We start from the raw sequence: 17,351 nt of genomic DNA on the forward strand, positions 1-17,351 counted from the left end.
TCATGGCTTTGGATTGGCACGGCTCCGGCTGTTGCGGCCATTTGGGGAGTGAACGAGCAGATGGAAAACCTCTCTCTGCCTCTGCCTCTCTGTAACTCTGCCTTTCCAATAAATAAATAAATCTTGTAAAAAACAGTAAATATATAATAAATATATATATATTAACTGACTCTGTTAAGTCTACAAGAAATAAAAAGTGAGAAAACTATATACAGTTACGATCTGATTTTGTAAACACATGAATATCTGCAAACCCTTGGGAAATTTTTGCACAGTGTTTACCTCTCAGAATGTAAGAGGGCAAGCAGGTAAGAATTTCCTGTTCTTTATCCTGACCTACTCAGATTTTTTTCTTATAAACAACATTAAATTACCTGTCACTTTTTAAAAGCACTCAAAATTATCATCTCTTTCTGATTCTTACAGGTCATTTCCCCCAACTTAAAAGAGAGTCTCATGTCCAGGAACTCAGCTTAACGGGGAAATGCCAAGAGTAGTTGGGAATGAGACAGTGGCTGTGAAGAACCGTGCCAGAGCAAGGCGAATCCATCAAGCACGAGACAGCTCCTGGATCAAAGGATGCTCTTATCTAGTTATCTGGATCAAAGGGCGCTCTTGTCTAGTTAAGGTGGAGGTTGGATGCTTTTGAGTTGGGACCCCACAGCAGCTATCCAGCGGGGTTGCTGGGATTTCACCAGCAGCTCTGTATCCTTGCTGCGGGGACATCAACTCAAGAGTGGCGGAACGAGTCAACCATCAAGGCCAGTTTTGACCACACGGGGGTGTCATTGCCCTAGGTTCCCTGCTGGAGAGAAGTCTCCGGGGAAAGGCTAACCTTCTGCCGGCGGCTGCTGTTGCTGCTGCTGCTGCTGCTGCTGTTGCTGCTGCTGCTGTTCAAGCTGCTTCTTCCGTTTGGCTTCTAGAACTGGATTCTCATATTGTGTCTTCCTGTTGATGTGGCTGGGCAAGAAGGAAAACAATATTCAGCTAGGCAACATTGCATTTCACCAGCAAAATGCCAATCAGGCCAGCACTGGGTAAGTGGGTGGTCTGAGAGGCTGACCCTCTAGTGTCAAAATGCACCATTAGAAGAGGCCATAAAAACAAATGGTTTGCATTACTGAATGCTTATACGCCCCTAGCACTGTGTTATCAGTTTTACGTGCACTTACGTGAAAATTCCCAGTAACTGACAGCATGGTAAATTCTACTTTTATCCACAAGACTGTCCTCCCTTTTTTGTGGGGGACATGTTCCAAGATACCCTACAGATGCCTGAAACTATGGGGAGTACCAAATTTTATATATGTACCAAATTTATATATGATTGACGTATGATATATATTACATAGACATGTGATTTATGTAAAGATATTATATGTGATTGACATATATATTACATGTAGACATAATTTTTCCTACATATACATACCTATAATGAAGTTTAACTTCAATATTAGGTACAGTAAGAGATTAACAACTTGCCATACATCTCAGCAACCTCAGTACATGATTTCATTCTTTCCTTACTTAGAATTCTCACCTTTTCAGTGAAAAGAAGCACTTTACAGCTTCTCTTGACAAAATTGATTTGCCAGCGTCCTCACTCTTGCTCTTTGGGGCATCAGTCAGTAAAATAAAGCTTACGTGAACACAGACACTGGGACACCTCTGTGGATGACCTGATAACGGAGAGGGCTACCATGTGACTAACAGGTGGCTGTGTATACAGCACGGGGATGCTGGACGAATGGATGACTGACAGATCAGGCAGGAAGAATGAGACAGCATGAGATCTCCTCTTTAGACTCAGGACACTGAGTGAAAATTGACACTGTTGAAAATTTCTAAACTGTTTTTTTCTGAAATTCTCTACTGAATATTTTTGAACCACAGGTGACTCTGTAACTGACATAGCAGAAAGCAAAACTGAGTAAGGGAGACTATTGCATTTTATGGATAAGGAAGTTAGTTTCTGAGCAGTTAATAACTCAGCTAAGCTACCTGTAAGCAGTGTAAGCATGCAAGCTCCAGTCTGCCTGCTTTCACACTCTAGGATGTTAACCACTGACCCTTCTCAAGAAGGGAAATCTGCTTTAATTCGACATGAAATAGAAATTGAATAAAAAAATAAAAACCAAGCAGATAGGACATGCTGTCTGTGACATACAGGGCAGGAACTGCTGTGAAATTTTCGACTGTAGGGATTGCAGAAGCATAAGCATTTAGCCAAAGAACAGAGTTTTTAAAAGGACTTTACAACATCTGTTGACTATTGTGATCAACAGACCTGGGAAAAGGATTAAAAGTACAGCTGTAAGGCAAAGAAACTCCATTTATAGCTGACCTAAGCAGATGTGACGTGTTCAAAGTGACAGAGATTCAGAACCTTTGAATGGCCTCCAGATTGCTAAGGTCATCGCAAAAACAAACACACACACACACACGTATATATATGAAAATATATACACAAAGATGGTTTTTACAATGGCCTTATTCAGTGTGGGTGTGTATATATGGGTTATAGATTTCAAAATGTTATGGAAATTGGAATTAAAGGTATGTTTATTTGGGCACAAAAACTTTCTGAAATCCACACATATGAAGGCCATCTATAAGTTCAGGGAAAACAAGTATTATAAAAAGTATGAATTTCAAAATTTTTTTAAAAATTTACTGATTTGAGAGGCAGACAGAAACAAGAGAGAGCCCGCATCTTCTGGTTCGTCCTGCAAATGCCTGTATTGGCTAGGGGGCTGAAACCAGGAGCTGGGAAGTCAAGCTAGGTCTCTCATATGGATAGCAGAAACCCATCACTTGGTTCATCATTGCTATCTCTCAGGGCCAGGAGCTGAAGCTCAGTATAGAAACCAGGTACTGCAAAACCGTATGTGGACAAGCTAACAAACACCGTAACTGCTAAGCTGTAAGTCCCAATATGTTTGTGTGTTTATACTTTAATTCAAAACAATTTTATTTCTTAGAAGTTAGGGAATATACTTATCATATACTTATTTAGAACACTAAGGATACATATTTTAAAATCAGCCTTTATTTTTAAAAGCAGCTATGTCAAACAGATAAATTGATTACCTTTAATTCCTATTAAAATTTTTTATGTCCTAATTCTTGCTGGCAATTTCATTCAAAGAAACATTAATAAACATGGGGATTACATATTAAAAGACACAGGATCAAGAACTGAAGGGCAGGATAGCAACCTGCCTCTCAAACGATGTCTCTTTGCTGGTCACAGCTGTTCTCACCTGTTCCTTTTTCTCTCTTAATGCACAAACAAGATGAAGGGCAAGACAAAAGGAGCCCCAAATAGGAGAAACCTCACCATACACCTACAAGAAAAATAATCTTTGGGAGCAAACAAAGGACATTATTTTACTCCTATAAATGGCGGGATAATGACCGCATTTGCTTCTTCATCATACCCCAAAATGCCAATCCACTGTGCCAGTTAAAGAGGAAGCAATATTAGGACTGGCCAAGAACAGTTGCTACTCTGAACTCTTAATTTTACACCATATTTGACTGGGCATTTTATGGTCTGGCATTTGTGTATCATACGCTCCCATCACCATGGCATTGTACAGCTAGCATTTCACAGCTAGCAGCATGAGGGTGAGATACCTCATCTTCATCCTAACAGAGAAGGTTATGATGATACACTTATTTGGCATTTGTCTTTTATTAGTTCTCTTTCATCTTTCTTACAGGAAATGGCACGAAGCCTATTTTGTCAATGCCCTGTCTCTTGAGTATCTTTTTCCTATCATCAGTGGATCTGCTGAAAGGAAAGTGAGCCCAATGCTAGAATAAGGTACATAGTGAACAGGGCCCAAGAAGGGCTTGGAAATGATCAGGAGAAGTCATGTGTAGGGTTCTCCAGCAAGGGACAGGCATGGGGGTGCACAAGGCCTTGTAGCTCAGCCAAAGTTGCCACTTCCTGCTTGTTCTTGGCAACATCTGATAAATGATTAAGATCTATCTTACCCTTGGAGAATGTGTGAACGAGAAATAATAATGACTGAGAAGTTCAGATCTGGGCAGGGCAAAAGGAGGCCAAACAGGTCCCTGTCCTCCTGAAGATGAACAACTCTTATTCATCAAGTCCATCAAACCCCTCTTTTCTTAATTGACTCGTGGGTCTTAGTGAAACACCAAAACAAACAAAATGGATCTTGCTCTTCTAACTTTAATAACATGGCATGTTAAATTCAGAGTCACTGCATATTTTCTTTTTTGAAGATTTATGTTTACTTATTTGAAAGGCAGAGTGACAGGGAGAGAGAGGGAGTTACAGAAAGAGATCTTCCATCCACTGGCTCATTCTCCAGATGGCTACAACAGTTAAGGCTGGGTCAGGGAGGAAGCCAGGAGTCCATCCAGGTTTCCCATGTCAGTGGCATGGGTCTAAGTTCTTGGATCATCTTCCACAAGTACATTGGCAGGGCGCTGGATCTGAAGTAGAGCAGTCAGAACTTGAACCAGTATGACACCACTGCAGGCAGCAGTTTAATCTGCTGTGCCACAATGCCAGCCAACTGCATATATTTTCTTGTTCATTAAAATGTACACATACGGGGGCACTGTGGTACAACAGGTTAAGCTGCCACTGGGGATGCCCACATCCTATATTGGAGTGCCAATTCGAGTTCCAGCTACTCAGCTTTCAATTCAGCTTGCTGCTGATGTGCCTGGGAAGGCAGTCGATGTTGGCCCAAGTACTTCGGTTCTTGCCACCCATGTGGGAGACCCAGAAAGAGTTCCTGGCTCCTGGTTTTAGCCTGGCCCAACTCTAGCTGTTGCAGGCATCAAGCGAGTAAACCAATGATGGAAGATCTCTCTCTGTCTCTCTCTCCTTCCCTCTGTGTCACTCTGCCTTTCAAATACATAAATCTTAAATATATACACACACACACACATATCTCCATTATAAAATTAATATTATTTTAGTGTTATTTAGTGTGATTCTTGTCATGATGAGAAGCCTGTCTAGCATCCATGTAAATCAGTAGAGGAGCACAAACAACCATGGACATTGTGAACAGGCACTTACTCTACATAGTAGATACCATAGACAGGGTCTTCGATCTTTTCCCAACCAGCAGGCAGTTCTGAAAAAAACAATGTTTAGAGCAAAAAGTGTACATTCTCAAAAAAAATTAAGAGATTTAACAACTGAGTTAGACAAAAAGAGAAAGCCTCAACCAAATGCCTTAACTCCAATTCAAACTATTCATCCTAACTGCCCCCCCAAGATAACATGTATTATTTTTATCAGTATACTTTCTACATGAAAAGCCATCCTTTATCTACTGTTATTTTTCTCAAGAAAATAAAGTTTAATAAAATGCAGTTCCAATATGCCTTTATTCTAAAGCAACTACTAAATTACAGTTCAATGGAAATACAGCTAAAACTAGCCTTGAATGCCTTGTTCCTACCTTCAGTATCCACAATTCCTTTTTCTTTCTAGACTACCTTAACACTTTCTAGACTAGCTTTTCATTTGCAATACAAGAGTGTTGTGCTCTCACTGGAATAAAATCAAATCTGTATCTTATTTTCTCCTGGTTCCTATTTAAGAAAGCTATGGAGTAAATAAAATGCCTACATGGAGTAGGGTTTCTGAATCGCAGGAATCAATCACTTCACTACTGTGTGTGGGCCAGTCCATCTTCCCTAGAGCTTTACCTATGAAAGCAGGAACACAGGTCCTGCTCCCTAAGAACTCACTACTTATGGGGGAATGCTTTATCCTTCAGTGGCCTAAGGGGAATGTATGTGGCCCTCTGAAAGTTCTATCATGCTCTACTGGACTTATAAGGTTTCATATCAAAGAGCATAACTTTACCAACTACAAATTAGTGAATTCCATGAACAAGAATGTTACTATGGGAGGGCCCATTGCCTCAGATGAATTCACTCAGTGAAAGAATTAACTGTTTTGTGTTCTGTGTCATTAAACAATCCTTTCAGGCATGGCAGCAATGAAATGACTCAATTTTAAAACTGTTTCAATATACGTAGTCAAAGCTAGCCTGTGTAATAGCTTACTCCAAGATTAATCAGTATTCCTAGAAGTAGCTGGTTAAGACTAACAACTTGAATGGAATACTACCAACACTTGAAATATCAGTTATTTCAAAATCATCTTTTCTCAATTCAAGGAATTGGGTGGTCACTATTTTCAAATAATGTCCTTTTCATCAGAATAGAGAGCTTACAAATGCCATAAACAGTTGCAGACGGAAATGAAGGCAGCCGGGTGCACATCAACACACACAGACTAATTATTCAAAGTTTATGTTTTGTTAAGATTTGGCTGTACATCAAGAGATGTTAATTTCATGGTTTTTGCTTCACACGTTACCTATCTGCAAACAAAGAGACGGGTTTTCCCCTTTTCTTCTAATTTATTGATTTATTTTTTTTAATCTTAGCAAGTTTTAAAAAAGTCTTTGAATTCTGGAAGACATAAGCTACTAAAATGCAAGACACGTCCAACTTGCAGATGTTGATACAACTTGACATGTTTTATATACCGAGTCCTGTGGCCTGATGCAAATCAAATGCCTGAGAAGTGGTTTCCCCTTACAAAGCTGGAAATTACCATTTAAATGAAAATAAATCAGGAAAATATTTCCAAAGAGTTGAAAAATCGAAGATTAAAAATATGCAAATTGGTGCACAGTCACACATTTGTATGGGGTAGAAGAGTGGGTGGAATTGGAGGGGATTGCACTGTATTTAATTAAACCAGACCTCTTTGCAAAATCAGCAATCTGACAATCTGAAATATCTGACCTCATGGTCTTCAGATAAAACAGGAAAAACATTAAGCATTCAATTCACTCAATTATTAATCCAAAAAACATCTACCGAGCACCTACTGTTTGCCTGAGAATGTGTTGGCTATTAGGGACACAAAGATAAATACAAGGGCACTATCTTAGCAGAAAATCTAACCACATTGTGTGTGTTTTGATGGAACTCTAAGGAAGGTATAGGAAAAGAAGCTACTCTTGCCTTTTCACCTGTCACCTAGTCGACAATTTAACATTCTGGGGTCCAGAAATGGGGCCAGTCAACTGATAATACTGGACATGCCTCAATTTAAACACATCCTCCAGAACAGATACCACAAACTCCAGGCATCTTCCAGTTGCTCAAGTTAAAACTCATTTTACATTGAAACGATAGATTCCTCACTTCCAATGTGGTGATTAACTTAATCACAGGAATTAGTCTTCTAAAGCTGAAAATAGAAATGGGTCATGGATTTTAAAAAGGAAGATGTTTGTCCTACAATTTGCCATTTGGTTCTAAAAAAACTGAACATGGCAGAAAATATGTAACCCTAGAAAGTGATAACATTATGATTCTTTTTTGTTTTTTTTTAAATGAATGCTTTTAAGAATCCTAGAGAGGCATCTATCTAAACACTGTCAGGGAGTAGATCAGACTATACAATCTAAAACAGACTTCAGGAGGGGCTAAGACCTTTCTGGCATTGCTCGGACTGGGTGTTGAGCCTTAGCACTAACCCTTCTGGTCTTATCTGTTACTTATCATCTTGGACCTAAGTCTTTCTCTTGGGTTTCTCTCAAAAGACAACGATGCATTAAAAGCAAAGAAGCTTGTAAAACCCACAGTACAGTGCCTGGAACACAGGAAGTGCTCCAAAAAAAAAAAAAATGGCAGCTGTTCCAAGAAAGGACAAAAGGGACAGATCAGATTTCCAGGGCCTTGGTGCTTGCTACTACTCTCCCTTCTGAAAATCCCATGCTGCCCTACTTTGTCACCACAGAAGCAAATATTGAGTAAATGTTCTAAGCTCTTTTATAAAGAGATTTCTCAGTGTACAGATGGGAATATCAGAGATAAAAATCAAAATGCTGACTTAGTTTTGGTTGAGAGGGGAACTCAATTTCTCATGTCTACTGCTCCTGGTTGCCTTCATCACATGAATCCCCTATCATTCCCAATGAAGGTCCTGTGGGTGCTTTAGAATTCTGGGGAGATATCTGCAGAACATGTGATAAATTGTGCAAACTCAAAGTGCATAATGGAGCTACTGACCCAGCTCACAGAAGAGAGTTCAGAAATGACAACTCTATAATCAAATGATCTGTGTCCAACACCCAAGCCAACCACCCACGCCTCCCAGAGGCAGAATAGAGAGAGGGTTTCCTTGTCACATCTGGAATCACGTTGTTCACAGAAAACCTGACAGTGGCTATTGTGTGAAATTACGAGCCTCTTATTAAGAAAATGGGCAGTGAGCTTCTCAATGGAATCTGGAATAAATGCAATGGAAAACAGCATACGTGTGCACATGTACACTCTCTATGCAGTCGACATGCGTAGACAAAAATCAAGGGTCCTATCTCTACTCTACCTAGCAGCACACACTGGGACCATGCCTATAGCACGACACATTTCTCCCTTGCTTCTATTGAAGGGAGAAGGTACTACTACTGTTAAGATACTGAAAAATCCAACAGAATAGAAATAGGAAATAAACAATAAACTGGTAAAAAGCAACATGTGCTGACTATAGGATCAAGTATTAGAACAGTGTTCTCATTAGGTCTCCCCACAAGCATCGAGGGACCTCTTTTCTCAGCCTCCTCTTACAGATGTAAAAAAAGCAGCAGGAGCTCAAAGAAGGAAAATAACTTGCCTAAGGTGACATAGCCAGGAGTCAGAGTAGTGGGTGCTGAAAGGTGACGGAGTGAGGCACCTTTGGTCTGGCCTCACAGAAAGTGCCACAAATGTACTCAATTGTCTCACAGAATTATAGCTGTCACCATGAGAACACAGATCATGTCACCATAAGAACTCATTTAAAAAAAATAATATTAACAGCATAAAAAAGTTCCCTGCACAGTTACAGAGGGGAACAATAGAGAGAAATTTCTTCCCTGGAAATTTCAACACTCAAATTTCCATGAACCAAATCAGCTTGTGCCCCTGCACACTGCTGTGTAACTTCTGCTGGTTAACTGCAACAGTCAAGGCTTCACTCACACAAACATGCAGGTAGCAAGAATGGTTGAAACTGGTTCCACAAATGATTAACACACTCGTTTTGCATAAGGAAAATTGAGTTAGGCCTTGTACAACTTTATCTATACAATTTAATATCAGTGGGTTGTTAACTTTCTTTTTAAAAAAGACTTATTTATTTGAAAGGCAGAGTTACAGAGACAAAAAGAGAGTGGCCGGTGCTGAGGCTCAATAGGCTAATCCTCCGCCTGTGGCACCAGCACACCGGGTTCTAGTCCCGGTTGCTCCTCTTCCAGTCCAGCTCTCTGCTGTGGCCCGGGAGTGCAATGGAGGGTGGCCCAAGTCCTTGGGCCCTGCACCCCATGGGAGACCAGGAGAAGCACCTGGCTCCTGGCTTCGGATCGGCACGGTGCACCAGCTGCAGCGCGCTTGCAGTGGAGGCCATTGGGGGGTGAACCAGCGGAAAAGAAAGACCTGTCTCTCTGTCTCTCTCTCTCATTGTCCACTGTGCCTCTCACAAAAAAAAAAAAAAAAAAAGAAAAGAAAAGAAAAGAGAAAGAGAGGTCTTCCATCTGTTGGTTCACTCCCCAAATAGTTGCAATGGCTGGTGCTGGGCTGATCTGAAGCCAGAAGTCGGGAGCTTCTTCCAGATCTCCCATGTGGGTGCAGGGGCCCAAGCACTTGGACCATCTTCCACTGTTTTTCCAGGATTGTTACAGAGCTGGATTGGAAGTGGAGCAGCTAGGACTTGAACTGGTGCCCATATATGCTGCAGGCAATGCAGGTGGCAGCTTTACCCGCTATAACTCAGGGCTGGCTCTGATAGTTCATTTTTAATAAAATTAGGTTCCAATTTATCTTATCACATAGAATGAGCTGCAAGGTAATCCTACCATCATGACTACAAGGGTAACTTACTAAACATTAAAAAAAAAAATAAATCCTTCAATAGTTATTGACTATCTCCTGCATGTCCATGCAAGAGGATACTTTCTAAACAATAATAAAAATTAGATTTTTATATAAGAGCTAAATTTTATGATATCATAATTCAAGTCAATCATGACTGATTATGTAAGAAAAACAAAACCGAATGAAAGTAATAATCCACATAAAATACATATATATTTTCAGGTTCTAAGTCAATTGTATAAAGACTAAGTATATTAAATAAGCGTAAGACAGTTCAATTCATACTGATGTTAAGTAATTTTCTACTTAGAAAAAAAAATTGGGGCTGGAATTGTGGCATAGTAGGTTAAGCTGCTGGCTGAGATGCCAGCATCCCACATAGGCACTGGTTTGAGTCCCAGCTGCTCAACTTCTGATCTAGCTTCCTGTTAATGCATCCAAGAAAGCAGCAGAAGATGGCCCAAGTGCTTGGGCCCTTGTACCCATGCTGGAGATCCAAAGGAAGCTCTAGTATCCTGGCTTTGGCATGGCACAGCCCTGGCTGTTGCAGGAATTTGGGAAGTGAGCCAGTGGATGGAAGATTCTCAGTCTCTCTCTCTCCCCCTCTTTCTCTCTCCCCACCTTTCTCCCTCCCCTGTTCCTTTCCCTCCATCTATGCAACTCTACCTTTCAAATAAATAAAAAATAATCCTTAACAACAAAACCAAACAAACACTACTGTCAATTTACAAACAGCCAAGGGCTTTATCTGCAACAGAGTTGAATGCTGTGGTTTCCTCCGTATCCCTCTGTGGATGCATTAGATGGAACGCAAACCAAGGTTAACACTGTTCAAAGTTGAACCATAAACCACATAACTTAGCAGGGAACAGAATTCAATATTTTCTAATAATAAAGGAAAAAGGGTTTGGCACCATGCATTAATGTGAATCATTCCTGAACTACAACTGCTAGAGCAGTCAAGACTGGATTGACATTGACATATACATTCTGAGGGACACAGCACACAGGAAGAATGCATCTGGTCTCCGAGCCATCCATCACAGTGACCAAGTCAAGAGTATGTGGTCTGTGACTTAACAGCAGTATGACCTGAAGGCTTATTAACTGCTCAATTAATCACTGGAATTCTTTTATTGCAATTACTCCTACAGCAATCCTTACATTAGTCTTTGCTCTCGTTCTAGACTCAATTCGCTGACTTTTTCTTTGTGGACATAACACATTACAACCCTTTGTGATGCTGGCAGACACATGGGTTATGAGACTGACCTTTTGTGGATAAGCTGGAGAGAAAAATCATAATTGGGGAAGTGCAAACTAAAGACACAGAGAGATCAAGCAATTCACTGCGGACAAACCAATGCCGGGCCCGTCATGCAGCTGTAGCAAGCAAGGGAGGGTTTACCTAGTTCACTGTCCAGCTCCTCGGTGTGTACCCCTTCTTCTCCAAAGGAATAACAGGAATGAGACAGAAAAGAGACAAAGAAAAATTCAGATACCAGCACCAAGAAAGAAATTTCCTTCAGAAAAATAGCAGCACACACACCTCTTTAAATTCGTCCTTACCTGCGTTGTGGCTTATTACATTGGCTTGGCTAGTAAACTCACATGACCTCAGTGTAAATCACAAAATGGGAAGAGCTGATATTGACAAAATAATTACATGGCTCATTTCCTTGCATGTCAAAACAGGATTTGATTGGTTGTAAAAGATGACAAACACTTTTTGCGGTTTCGATGTTCTTAAGTAGGAAGTCACTTGTAACAGAAATTATTTGGAGCAAACAAAGCTGTTATAGACCTTTCAGTATCAGTTCTTTTAATCCTTCAATAAGCCTCTAATCAGGGAGGCAATTACACTCACAATTAAAGCATTACTTCACTTACAATGGCAGATGAGGTCAAAATGAGAATGTAGATGGTCTGGTGAGCTCAATGTCTTCCAAAATGGAGCTAGAAAGATGCGTGATGTCACGATGATATGTATCAAGGAAAGGAGGCTTGACAGTTGCCTCAAAGGAGCACAGGGAGCAGAGTTCACTGTTTAATGCTTATATGTGTGCAAGTTTTCTATGTCAAACAGCTCCGAAATATTACAATGAAAATGCTCAATGATTTCAGTGAGCAAAACAAGTCAAAAACCTGTCCATCCTTGGCCTCCTCTTACTGCCAAGAACACAGGACAGCACACCAAAGTCATCTGCCATCAAAGTCTCCATAGCTACAGAGCAGGTGGCTGTCCCTTCCACTGCAAGCCCACAGAGAGAGGGAAAAGAGGGATCCAGCATCTTCTCTCCGCAGCCATGTGCTCAGTGCTCAGCACAGCTTCAGGAACATGTTAGGTACTGAGTATTTCTTGAATGAGTGAGACAATCAAAAAACAATCAATCAATCAATGATTACTGACTTAAGTCACCCACACAGTCCTACTCAAATGCCAATAGTGAGTTCTGACTGGCATTGTTTCTTACACAAAGTCCTTGTGAAAATGCCCATTTGTATATTAGCTTGGAATGTCTTTGGGAACACACATTCACTTCTTCAATGAACTGGCACCTACAAGGTGTCAGTCACCGTGCTGGGTGACAGAGATATCAAAATGAGCATAATCGGACACATTCCCAACCTTGTGGAAGAGGAAACGAGTCCAGAGCTCACATCAATAAATTAAGATCACACGCGGCCGCTGCTGCAGCTCACTAGGCTAATTCTCCGCCTGTGGCGCCGGCATCCCGGGTTCGAGTCCCAGCTGGGGCGCCGGATTCTGTCCCGTTGCTCCTCTTCTAGTCCAGTTCTCTGCTATGGCCCTGGAAGGCAGTGGAGGATGGCCCTGCACCTGCATGGGAGACCAGGAGGAAGCACCTGGCTCCTGACTTCGGATTGGCATTAAAAAAAAAAAAAAAAAATCACACTAAGTGCTCTAGAGTAACATTCCTAATATATTGCATCCGGGGGCAAGATTGTGGGAAAAAATCCCAGGGCTGCAAACTAACAAAAAGACATGAGTAAAAAATGACTACAACATAAGCTCTGTAAGAGCAAGGCTTTTGTGCGTCACATTCCTTGATACACCTTAAGGTCTGAGAATGCACTTGAATATGGAAGAGGTTCAGTGACTCTGTGTGATTGCACATGAATCCTAAGAAGAGAGAACTGCACAGCTGACTGTCATGGGGTGGGAACTCATTGAGGATGAGCAGGGATGAGGAGCAGAGAGCCGAAAGCGGGAGGGAGAGAGAAGTTAGCGAGGCTGAACCACACAGGGCTTTGACAAGCAAGTTATACATTTGACAGTTACTGAGCAGACAAGCGAGGCACTCAACAGGGCTTGGTCCTGGGGGTGGTCAGCAATAACACCATCCCACTGACGTTAAAAGACTGCTCTGTAGGCAGCATAGAGAGAGTCAGGAGTCGTGGCAGAGTGCTGAAAAACACAGTGAGTGGAATTCAGTGACATCTGGGGGCTCAGAGAATTCAGATGGTTTCATGCCTTAGAAATGGGTGTGAACAAGGTGGTAGGGAGATAAAGGGAATTTTTAAATATGCATGGATTTATCCTAAATAGAGTTAGGGAACAGTTAGAGAGGACCAGATTTTGGGGAGAAAGACCATTTGTGCAGCCCTAACCAGACTCAGTTTGAAGTCTCTGGATACAACCAGTTGGCACTATCAACCAGGTAGGTTAAAGTATTGGTCTGGGGCTCAAAGGCTAGGTGGAAGACTTCTTGTTAAACAAGACAAACAGTAATAACATGTTACACACTGAAGATCAAAAATCCCCGACTAGCTTTTCATTTGAGACAGAAATTAACAAATACAAAATCTTTATAATAATTAAGTATGAAACTACACTTATAGTCCATGTGCATATGACCTATAGGGACAAGAACAATATTTATAACCCCGTTTTTCTGCTTTGTGTAATTATATAATCAATAACACAAAGTAGCTGTGTGTTAACAAGCAACAGAAATGCACACTGATACTTGCCATGATCTGTTTATATATTTACACTGTTGGTGTGTACAGGCACACAGACACACATATAATTTCAACTAGAAACAGAATGCTAATGTTGAGGGGATAATTACTAAACTAACTGCATTTGGTATGAAGACACACCACAAAGGAAATAACATTAGCACAAATAATAAGAATTCCAAGAATTAAAAATGACAAGATTCAGTAACAAAAACAGTTATTAATTCTACTCAATACTTCTATTCCACCGACAGGGGTTTCTCAGTAAAAGCTACTGCAGTCTTCTAACATCAAGGAAATTATATTAACAGGCATTTTTATACAGTCTCAGTATAATTAGAATGGGTATTGACATTGAAGATACTGTAATAAGAGTGTCTAAATTGCTTTCAAAATCAGCAGGCATCAAATAAAGATTAAATTTTGTTCTGTGAAGTTTTATGGTTCAATGTGTTTTATGTTCTGATCTTTGAAAATTGGTCACCTAAGTATTATATGTTAAACAGAACATTTGAATAAACAAGACAGTTCATTATTCTCTGAGCAGGCAAAATACTAAGAACTGACCAAACCTGTCCCACTCTTTCCACAGGAACTGGAGCAAGCAACCAAAATAGAATGAGCATCGCAGTATGCCCCCTAAGTCAGAGGACTTGTATTTACACTCGAAGTCACTCAGTCAAAAATGAGCACACAACTGCACACAATTCAATGTCATCTGCAAACTCTGTATAAATACACTTTAAAAAAATGTGTTAAAAACAGAAGTAAAAGATGGATTCCATTTTGGTGCACAACTGCTTTGAAATGCACACATAGTTTTATCACAACATGTATTTTTCATGAAATTTTTATGAAAAAAACCTATGCATGGATTCCAAAACATTTTTGCACCAAAATAAACCTATGTTTTAATGCTATTTTCCCATGAATTTTTGGAAGTACTCTCATGAAACAAATCTTGTCTTTCAGGACAAGATTTCAACGGGATTATAATTTAAAATACATTCAGGGGGCCGGCGCCGTGGCTCACTTGGTTAATCCTCCACCTGCGGCACCGGCATCCCATATGGGCACCGGGTTCTAGTCCGGTTGCTCCTCTTCCACTCCAGCTCTCTGCTGTGGCCTGGGAGGGCAATGGAGGATGGCTCGAGCACTTGGGCCTCTGCACCCGCAGGGGAGACCAGGAGGAAGCACCTGGCTCCTGGCTTTGGAAAGGCACAGCACCGGCCATGGAGGCCATTTGGGGAGTGAACCAACAGAAGGAAGACCTATCTCTCTCTCTCACTGTCTCTAACTCTATCTGTCAAATAAATTTTTTAAAAAAGTAAAAAAATAAATAAATAAATAAAATAAAATGCATTCAAAAACAAACCTCAAATGTATATGCACAATAGCTCTGCACTAAGGGACAAATTAATAAAATTTTGTTATCTTACTTGAATTTTTATTCAATAATTGTACTAGTTCAAGTATCAGAAGTGAATAATGAGATGCAAAGTAAGCTGTATGTCCATGTCAAAAAATAATTTTCATAGAACTTAGGATTAACATCTGTAAACTGGAATAAACAGAAGGAATTAGAAACTCCAAATCTCTGAAATAAGCTTTTTTAACAAAAATTCTTATTTTGGGGCCGGCACTGTGGCACAGCGGGTTAACACCCTGGCCTGAAGTGCCAGCAACCCATATGGTCACCGGTTTGAGACCCAGCTGCTCCTCTTCTGATCCAGCTCCCTGCTATGGCCTGGGAAAGCAGTGGAAGATGGCCCGAGACCTTGGGCCCCTGCACCCGCATGGGAGACCTGGAGTAGGCTCCTGGCTACTGGCTTCGGATCAGCGCATCTCCGGCCACTGCGGCCAATGGGGGAGTGAACCATCAGATGGAAGACCTTTCTCTCTCTCTGCCTCTCCTCTCTCTGTGTAACGCTGACTTTCAAATAAATAAATAAATAAATTTTTTAAAAATTCTTATTTTTAGTGTGTTTCTGAGATTAACCAGGAGGGAGGGCTCTGGCTAATACCTTTGTCTCTTTCTTGGTAGTATACACTTTTCAGATACTCTAGGTATGTTCTAAGTTGTACAGTGATTCCTAAATTTAAAAATGCAGTATCTGCATTATTTACACTCAAGATGGGGAAATTAATAGAGTCATAAAATACATAGAATTCAAGAGAGCATCTTGATTTTTGTCCCCAGTGATTTTTTTTTTTTCCAACAGGCAGTGTTAGACAGTGAGAAAGGTCTTCCTTCCGTTGGTTCACCACCCAAATGGCCGCTACCGCCGGCGTTGTGGCCAGAGTGCTGCGCCGATCCAAAGCCAGGAGCCAGGTGCTTCCTCCCTGTCTCCCATGCAGGTGCAGGGCCCAAGCACTTGGCCCATCCTCCACTGCCTTCCCGGGCCACAGCAGAGAGCTGAGCTGGAAGAGGAGCAGCTGGGAAAGAATCCAGCGCCCCAACTGGGACTAGAACCCGGGTGCCAGCGTTGCAGGCGGAGGATTAGCCAAGTGAGCCGCAGCGCTGGCCATCCCCAATGATTTTCAAAACGTAGAGTGAAGGTCCAGTGTGAGTGGCCTGAACATCTTTGGCTTCTATGTTTCTAGAATTTTCTAGAGCCTCCTGGTCTCTCGAGTTGGAAGACATGCCTGCATTTGAATGGTTTCAGACTGTGCTAAAGTTCTGTTTCTAATGGAGATGTTGCTGTGCACCTGCTTCTAGATGTGAACAAATGGTTCTTTTGCAGCAATTCTGACTTCCCCCACTTTGGTAAACCACAGCATACTTACTAGAAATTGGATTACCTTTCCAAAACTGTTACAACTCCACTGCCCTTCTTAGCACCCTTCAGAATTTGCACATGGGAACACACCCCCACCTCACTGAACCCAAGACCTTCCCTGTCCTTACCATCATCTTCACACTCTTCCAGGGGCTTCTGCTGCTTATTCAGGCACCGAGGGTCTAACCAAGATGTTGTTTTTGTATTATGGCTGCAAAGAAGAAACAAAAACAGGAAAGATGTTTAAATCAAAATAGCCAAAAGCCCAGTGACAGAAGAAATTTTGAAATACCTGCTCCCCAACCAAAAGAAAGATACTTTCCAACATCAAACTCAAACCAGAGGAGAGCCTGAGTTTGGAATAATACAATGGCTTGGGGAAGGTCTTGAGCAGGCTTCTTACCTTCTTAAGATATAATTAATTGCCCCTTTACTGAAAGCTGGAAATGAAATACCAATTTTATTTATGAAAAATGAGTTACAAATGATACCCCTTGCCTATCCTGTCTGTCCTTATCTAGACTTATTTTCTAATCTTCACATTCGTCAAAGAGAAAACATCAATTTATTTTGTCTATGACTTAAATCTTAGGTCCTGGAATTCACATGGAAGGCTGCTACTTTACTCATTATCCCCATGATATGTAA

At 41.0% G+C, this 17,351-nt stretch overlaps 1 protein-coding gene across 21 annotated transcripts in view; it reads right to left on the reverse strand.

The window, feature by feature from the left end:
- The window catches only part of MAGI1 (membrane associated guanylate kinase, WW and PDZ domain containing 1), a 679,462-nt gene that overhangs the window by 83,868 nt on the left and 578,243 nt on the right, over positions 1-17,351 (reverse strand). For 9 of the 21 annotated variants that reach the window (XM_062201224.1, XM_062201222.1, XM_062201221.1 and 6 more), the window contains exons 6-9: positions 16,832-16,914; positions 11,348-11,383; positions 5,072-5,129; positions 836-960 (exon numbers count right to left, since the gene is read on the reverse strand). In XM_062201224.1, coding sequence (XP_062057208.1) covers positions 836-960; positions 5,072-5,129; positions 11,348-11,383; positions 16,832-16,914 — 302 coding nt within the window. Of the gene's footprint in view, positions 1-835; positions 961-5,071; positions 5,130-11,347; positions 11,387-16,831; positions 16,915-17,351 lie in introns of all 21 variants that reach the window. The other 12 variants (XM_062201220.1, XM_062201223.1, XM_062201215.1 and 9 more) reach the window with 2 other exon arrangements.

This window comes from Lepus europaeus, chromosome 9, assembly GCF_033115175.1.
Source record: "Lepus europaeus isolate LE1 chromosome 9, mLepTim1.pri, whole genome shotgun sequence".
Lineage (NCBI taxonomy): Eukaryota > Metazoa > Chordata > Mammalia > Lagomorpha > Leporidae > Lepus > Lepus europaeus.